Genomic DNA, 8,517 nt, shown 5'->3' on the forward strand with positions numbered 1-8,517 from the left:
CTGCTCCCCCAGCACACCACAGCATAGAAAAGTACTCCAGCAACCACTGACTGGTAAAACATCCTCAGGAGCTTCCTGCAGATGTTTAAAGACCTCAGCCTCCTGAGGAAGTACAGTCGGCTTTGGGCTTTTTTATACAGGTGCTCTGTGTTGCATGACCAGTCCAGTTTATTGTCCACCCACAGCCCGAGGTACTTGTACTTGTTGACCACCTCCACCTCCTCCCCCTCTATCTGAACCGGCAGTGGACCTGCTCTAGACCTCCCGAAGTCCACAACCAGTTCCTTAGTCTTTGAGGTGTTGAGTTGCAGGTGGTTTGTGTGACTCCATGCGACAAAGTTCCTCACCAGACTTCTGTACTCCTCTTCCTGATCATCCCAGATACACCCCATGATGGCTGTGTCGTCTGCAAACTTCTGAATGTGGCATAATTCAGAGTTGTAGCAGAAGTCAGAGGTGTACAGGGTGAAGAGAAGAGGGGACAGCACAGTTCCCTGTGGTGCTCCTGTGCTGCTGACCACAGTGTCAGACGTGATGTCCTTCAGCCTGACGTACTGTGGTCTGTCGGTGAGGTAGTCGGAGATCCAAGCCACCAGGCAGGGGTCCACCTCCATCCTGTTCAGTTTTTCTTGAAGCATACAGGGCCGGATGGTATTAAAGGCACTGGAAAAGTCAAGAAACAGGATCCTGACCGTGCCTTTTCCCCCATCCAGGTGTGAGTGGGCTCTGTGTAGGAGGTACAGGATGGCATCCTCCACTCCGACACCCGCCTTGTATGCAAACTGTAGTGGGTCCTGGGCATGTTGTACCTGTGGTCGGAGGAGGTTGAGGAAGAGCCGCTCTAGAGTCTTCATAAGATGTGACGTCAGTGCCACCGGTCGGAAGTCATTCAGCTCATTGGGCCGGTTCTTTTTGGGGACCGGGACGATGCAGGATGTCTTCCATAGGGCGGGCACTCTCCCCAGTCGCAGACTGAGGTTGAAGACTCGTTGTAGCGGCTCCCCAAGTTCAGCAGCACACGCCTTTGTCTGGGCCTGCTGCCTTTCTGGGGCGAAGCTTCCTCAGTTGTCTCCTGACCTGATCCACTGTGACACTGGGAGATGTTTGGGCAGAGGGGAGGGGGGGAGATGTCTTGCTGCTGAGAGAGGGATTGGAGGAGGGGGGTGTCATGGTGTCAGGAAGGGGGGGAAGCGAGGGAGGTAGGAGAGTGGGGATTGGACTCTGTAGTGAAGGTGAGGGTGGGGGGGTTGTGGGCTGGTCAAACCTGTTGAAGAAGTTGTTAAGTTCGTTTGCCTTCTCCACAGTCCCCCCCACTGTGCTTTTCTTGGTGTTGTGGCCTGTGATGGTTTTCACACCATTCCAGACCTCCCTCATATTGTTCCTCTCCAACTTCTGCTCCACCTTCCTCCTGTAGGTGTCCTTTGCTTCCCTCATTGATTGAGTAAGAGATAGAAAACGGAGGAAAATACAAGTCAGGAAAAAAAAGAATACGTAAGAAAAAAAAAGCTAAACTAAGAGAAAAGCAGGAGCAACTGTAACAGGCTGCACGCTGGTTGGCGCATGCGCACTAAATGGTTATAGTTTTTATTAATATTTTGTGATCATTTATTTGTAATATTTCTGTTTTGGGAGTGTTTTTTATGTATCTGTATTATATTATACATACACATTAAAATGGTAAATGGCCTGTATTTATATAGCGCTTTACTAGTCCCTAAGGACCCCAAAGCGCTTTACATATCCAGTCATCCACCCATTCACACACCGGTGATGGCAGCTACATTGTAGCCACAGCCACCCTGGGGCGCACTGACAGAGGCGAGGCTGCCGGACACTGGCGCAACCGGGCCCTCTGACCACCACCAGTAGGCAACGGGTGAAGTGTCTTGCCCAAGGACACAACGACCGAGACTGTCCGAGCCGGGGCTTGAACCGGCAACCTTCCGATAACAAGACGAACTCCCAACTCTTGAGCCACGATCGCCCCAAAGTGGATCTCTGTCCAAAAAATGCCCTCAGTTTACTTTTTACTCACTATGAGCATCATTCATTATTCTCCCCCAGTAGTTAAGGTTAGGATATGTATTTTTTCTATTCCAATCCATTCTTCTTTTGCAGCATTTAAATAAGCTTGATCAGATTTGATGGTTTTGTTACAGACTTTTCAAAAAAGTGTTTTGCTTTTCTTTCACAAATGTGGGGATTAAATTGTGTTAAAATGTACAAAACAGTCATGTCCTGTTTTGTGACGAGGACCCAGACACAGAGAGACTTGATGAATTTAAGAATCTTATATTAACCCTTTGAAGCCGGTCGGAGCGGGCACGCTCTTTTTTGCGTAACTATTTTTAAATCCCGGTAGCACTGCAACCGCATAAGCTAGCGCAATAATTTGTTTTGCATATGAAACCGGAGGAGTTGTACTTACATCTTATGCCATCAGCTTGTCCTAAGTCATGGTTTCCTTCCACATAAAGCTTTGCAAAAATCGCATAAAAAGCGCTTGCAGGAACAAAAACATAATATTCCAGAAACACGCTTTGCCGATCTGATCAGCTGTTCGTAACACTTCCCACATTGAAACAGACGTCAGCGCGAACGATCGCATGTCCACCATTTCCTGCCCGAAACCGGAAGTGACGTCATTTTCGCGGAAAATGTAGTTTTTTACTTGTAGGCCTTAAGAGCCTATACTGGTGTTTTTATAAGTCATGTTTGACTTTATGCTTTTCTGAATAGTTGCTGGGATGCTTAGAACTCGAATTGCACTGCTGGAAATAGTTTATTTAGATGCACATGCTGTTTTCTTTGCAAATTTGCATCATAGGATTGTTTTTCGTTTTTCCTGCAGTATATAAAAATTGGTGTATCTCAAAAATAAAACTATGAAGACACTCAAAATAAATTTCCTATTGTTGTAAACTATTTTTTGCAACTTTTTTGTATTCAAAGTTTTGAGGGATAAGCCTCTTAAATTTCTCCAAGTAGAAATATATGTAAAAAAACCAAAAACGATTTTCAATTTTTTTGTAGTTTATTGCACTTTTTTTGCAATTAATGTAGTTACTATGGACTTAATGCATACATATTATTAAAATATGGGCTATAACAGTTGTACTGATGTATAGCAACTTGAAATGCTCCCAAAAATGGCACTACAGCATGTAAAAATATAAAGTAATCTCTGGCGGCCTTGGTTCTATGGTAGGTCTTAAAGGGTTAATAAAGACATTTGCAGACTTGCACAGAGATGGTAAAATTATGATGACTGATAACGGAGACGAAGACAACAGACGATGAGGAAAGGCAGGAACAGGGGTTTAAATGCACCAAAGTGACAGTCAGAGAGAACTCGGGACAACATTTACGGATGCAGGGACTGACAGAGACAGGTTTATCTTGCCTGGCTGGGCAGCTCTCTGGGTGCTCAGCACCCCCAAATCTCTGATCCTAGAATCGCCCCTGAGTTACATCACACAAGGTTGTAGCGCAACAGAAAATATACCTTATATTTACCCTTTTAAGAATAAATAAACTTGTAAGATTCACTCTCCCATATTTATCCCTTTAACAGCTCGCTTTTAACTGTTCTTCTTTTTAAGATATTTCAACTTGAATTATATCTCAGAAAAATATATCAACTTCTTAAAACATTAATACTTCAACAGAGTAATGAGATCCCTCACATTTTATAATCACATTTTATGAACTTTTTGCACCTTTATCAAATGAATTAACTTCTAAGTCAACAAAACTGAAAGGGTGCATTTTAGCACTGCATGACGATATTATTGCTTCTCCAACGTTTTGGAAAGCTAACAAACTCAGATGAATCACAGTAATGTTAGACCACAGAAATACACAGAAATGGCTAAGCAGTAGCTTAATCCTAGCGGTTAGCTGGGCACATTTTAATATATTCTTTAGCACTTAAAATTAAACATCTGCATATCAGTGATGTTACAGTACTTTAAACATAAATATCACAACTCCGACTGGTTTTGTTTTTTAAAGCAGAAAATATATTAACAGCAGTCAACTACATGTCTTTATGGTGCTAACATTCATGTAGCATCCCTTACCGGAGCTCGTGGTGAGATAGCTCGCCTGGCTGACGCAGCTCCCCCCGGCCGAATTTCACAGATATCAGATCCTAATAAATAGCCATCTATTAACTACTAGTATGTGAAGATAAATTGTGAATTTAACTTTTATTTTAGCTTTTCTTACTGGGATCTTTCAGCTAATTTGGAGGTTGCCTGTGAGTAACGGCTTGCACAACAGGAAATGTTGACTGACAGAAAGTCATCTCAACGCATACTCGCCTCCTAGTGGTGGGGAGGGAAAATTACACCTCCAACCTTATTCAGCAGCACAACCCACAAATCTGATGTGGGTTACAATAGTCTTACCTCCTCAGCCACCGGGGTGTCCCCCTTCGAAGCATCTCTGGGTTACCAACCACCTCTCTTTCCGGCCGTCGAAGGTGAGCACTTTGTCCCCTCTTTCCAGCAGCATCTACGGAGGTGTCGACGTGCCTGGAGAGCCACCCGGGCCGCCCTTCTTCGCGCAGCTGATCGCAATAAGCGCCTTGCGGACCGTCGCCAGACCCCTGCACCTGCCTACACCCCGGGACAAAAGGTTTGGCTGTGGACCCGATTTGTTCCGCTCCGAGCTGAGTTAAAGAAACTGTCTCCCACCTTCATTGGTCCGTTTGTTATAGACTCTCTGGTTAACCCGGTTTCTGTCCGTCCCCGAAATATACAGATCCATAACGTGTTTCATGTATCTCAAGTGAAACCCTGCCTGTCCAGTCCTTTGTTACACCAAGTTTAAGTATCTCGGGATCTTGTTCATGAGTGACGGGAGTGGGAGATCGACAGACGGATTGGTGCTGCGGCTGCAGTGATATGGATGCAATACCAGTCTGTTGTGGTGAAGAGAGAGCTGAGTGTAAAAGCGAAGCTCTTAATTTACTGGTCGATCTACGTCCCTCCCCTCCCCTATGGTCACGAGCTGTGGGTAGTGACCGAGATTACGGATACAAGCGGCAGAAATGGGCTTCAGAGGAAGCCCATTTCTGCTTCAGAGGAAGCAGAAATGTTGATGACTTGTTGATGATTTAGGTCCCCGATACATCAACAGTGATGGTTGGAGAGGGTCCACACCTTCCAGTTTCCCAGGAAGCACAAACTGGACTCCAACCTGCTGCTGATCTTCTACTGCTCGTCCATTGACAGCCTGCTGACATACTGCATCAAAGTAAGGTACGGCAGCTGACCAGATGGGAACAGAGTGAAGCTTCACAGTGTAATTAAGGCAGCACAGAAGATTATTGGCTGCCCTCTCCCCTCCTTGTCAGACATTTATTTCACCCGCTGCCTCAACAGAGCAACAAACATCATCAAGGGCAGCTCCCACCCAGGTTTTGACCTGTTCGACCTGCTTCCCTCAGGGAAGCGCTACAGGTGCATCAGCACAAACACTGACAGACTTAGGAACAGTTCCTTTGCAAAAACCATGAGCACCCTGAACTCACACATGAACCGACGACACAGTTTCACCCCCAATTCAAGCCTCTCCTCTATACACAGAATATACAAACACTACCACCACTGTGCAATATTTAATTTATGTCAAAATACCTCACTGTAAATATAGACTATTTATTTTTTCCAATATTTGTATATTTGATATTGAACTGCTCATATGTATACAGTGCCACAGAACTGTGCACCTCACCCCCCTTTCTTCTTTCCCCACATGTCTGCACTGGGTAGGAGATGCTCTCAATCTCTTTGTACATGTGTATAGTGACAATAAAAGCCATTCTAGTCAATCTGTCATGAACCTGGGTCCTTTTGACCCAGCGTTTTGTGTTTTCTATTATTGTCATTTTGGTTCTGTTCTTCCTCGGTTAGTGTTCTTTTCTTTCTGCCCGTGTATCTCTGTGTCCAGTCTGCGTTTCTGAGTCTGTGTCATTACGTGTATGTGTTTCCTGTTTTACTTTGAAGGTCTCTGTCTTATGTCAGTGTGTTCTGTTTATGTTTCCCTTACCTCGTCAGCTGTTATGTCCCCAAGTATGTTTCCCTCCTGTTTCCCATCCCCTGATTACTGGTATGTGTATTTATAGTGTGTGTTCACCCGTCCTCATTGCTGGTTCGTCTGTGTTGTTTCCCTCGGTCTCTCTGTGTTTCTCTGTGTCTCTCCCTGTGTATTTCCCCTGACCTCCCTGCATCTTCATTTCTGGTTTGTTTTGTTAGTTTTGCCCACTTTAAGTTTTCCAGTTTCATGTCCACCCGCACCGTTTGCTGTTTGTATTTTCTCTTGTCATTAAACTCAGGTGCACCCGAGCTGCCGCTTCCTGGTCCTAAATAATTCCCACACGGCTTGCTCCGGCAGACCGTGACAGTGTCAGTTTAGAAGGTCAAGCACAGCAGGGAGAGAACACGCCTATTGGGGAGGCCTTTGCTGGTAGTTTGTGTGTGGGATGTGGTGCTTCTTGGCCTCACCTGCTGCTGGGAAATGAGCTACCAGATCTTTTCTTTTTGCAATTGTAAACATTTATTTCTTACTGTTTAACAGATTTCTCACATTATCGTGTAGAAAAACTGATTTGCACTGTAAATGTTCAGCTTCAACTTTCAATCCTTCAAACAATGGAAAAGCCATTTAATTGTACAAGTGTTAAGTAAAAACAGACTTTCATGTTTGATTAAGCAGAAATTCTAAAACTGGTCCAGTTGCTAAAACCTCTGACTGTTTCAATAAGTGTTAAAGAAAAAGAGGATAAAACTGAGAAAACTACTGAAACTGCTTCACATCCATGTGGTTGTGGATCAGATTTATAAGACAGCATAATATCAAAATAGATTGACACTCTGATAGTGCTGCCACATCTAAAACAGTTTGTCTTTTAATCCTTTTCACATGTGCAGTCTCCATGGTGCCTGTTATTTCCTTGAACAGTAATGAGAAGAAAGAGAGTGAAATTTACAGCCTTTCTACATATCAGTGGGGTTTTTTTTTTGTTAATTAGGCAGGTGACCATCAAAAATACATTTAGTGCAAAGACATCTACAAAATGTAAATCATCTGGGAAATGCAGATAAATAATAAAACATCATATCCGCTCACATCAATAGACATGTTTTCAGACAACTCCAAATAAAACACAAATTTCAGTAAAAATTAAACATTTTTTTGGACTTATTTTAAAAAATGGATGTCAAACAATGGGTGTGACACTTAGCTGTGTGTGAAACTATTTTCTGATCGAATAAAACAAAAATTATTTCTTTTTAAAATAACAACACTATAAATTTTTTTTCGAATTTTGGTCAGTTTGAAACCGTAAATCAGAGGATTCATAATAGGAGGAATGACAAGAAACTCTAATGCTACAAAGTTTTGAAGGGACCGAGGCAACTCTTTCGAACCCAGTCGCATACTTATAACATCAGTAAGTACTGCCACAACAAAAGTAAATAATGAGACGAGATGTGGGACACATGTTTGCATGAACTTTGCTCTGTTTTCTATAGACTTTACACATGTTTGAATGATATACATATAGGACCAAACTATAAAAACACCATGAAGCAAATAAATAATTATTGTAATATTTGCAAATATGCCATTAACTATAGTTTGTGCTGGAAAACAAGCGAGTTGAACAATAATCCAGTTCACACAGAAGAGTGTGGAAAGATACGGGCTGCATAACTTCAGTCTGGATGTTAGAAAGACATTCACAGCCATAATGCAGAAGGTTGTTAACCACAAAAAACATGCAAACCTAATGACTCTTTGCTTTGACATGATAGAGTGGTACTTCAGTGGCTGACATATGGCCACATATCTGTCATATGCCATGAGTGCAAGAATCGACAGTTCGCCGAAGACAAAAGAATAAATCACCTTAGTCTGAATAAGGCAACCGTAATATGAGATGAGATGAACATCAGAGAGGAGATCCCAGAGAAATTTAGGGTAGAAACCTGCTGTTCCATACAGTGCATTGATGCAAAAGACACAAAGCAGAATATACATTGATTCATGGAGGTTGCTGTCCAAGATGATGATCACAATGAGGGAAACATTTAGCAGGCAAATGATGCAGTAACACAACAAACTGAGGAAAAAGAGAACAAACCTGTGACTGACTGTTTCATTGAAACCTGAAAGAAAAAACATTGTTATTACAGAAACATTATTCATTGTGATTGAGAGATGTAAGTGAAGCTTATTCGCTCACTGTATCTGGTCTCTGTTCTCCTCTCTCCTCTATCAGGTACAGATAACAGCAACACGTGAGCTGGGATTTCAAACCAGCCAATCATTGATCTGGAATGAAAGCTCACAGCTTTGGAAGATCACAGGGGATTTAATATGTATCATGTACTAAACACATAATAAAACAAACCTGCAGGTTCTTGAAAAAGAAATATTAAAAAGTTTTACAACTTTATTTAAAAAATGCTTTCTTCATAATACTGATAGGAATTTCTTACATTT

General features: G+C 42.7%; 1 protein-coding gene across 1 annotated transcript; it reads right to left on the bottom strand.

Annotated features, from left to right (window-relative positions):
- Positions 1 to 7,248: 7,248 nt before the first annotated feature.
- On the bottom strand, positions 7,249 to 8,232 carry LOC146616632 (olfactory receptor 2K2-like). Its single transcript, XM_085374369.1, has one exon. It carries the CDS (start codon positions 8,218 to 8,220, stop codon positions 7,249 to 7,251), a length of 972 nt encoding a protein of 323 aa, XP_085230495.1. The 5' UTR covers positions 8,221 to 8,232.
- Between the last annotated feature and the right edge of the window lie 285 nt (positions 8,233 to 8,517).

The sequence above is a fragment of the Diplotaxodon limnothrissa genome, linkage group LG16 (genome assembly GCF_057381915.1).
Source record: "Diplotaxodon limnothrissa isolate DT_005_m linkage group LG16, D_limnothrissa_male_GT1.1, whole genome shotgun sequence".
Classification (NCBI taxonomy): domain Eukaryota; kingdom Metazoa; phylum Chordata; class Actinopteri; order Cichliformes; family Cichlidae; genus Diplotaxodon; species Diplotaxodon limnothrissa.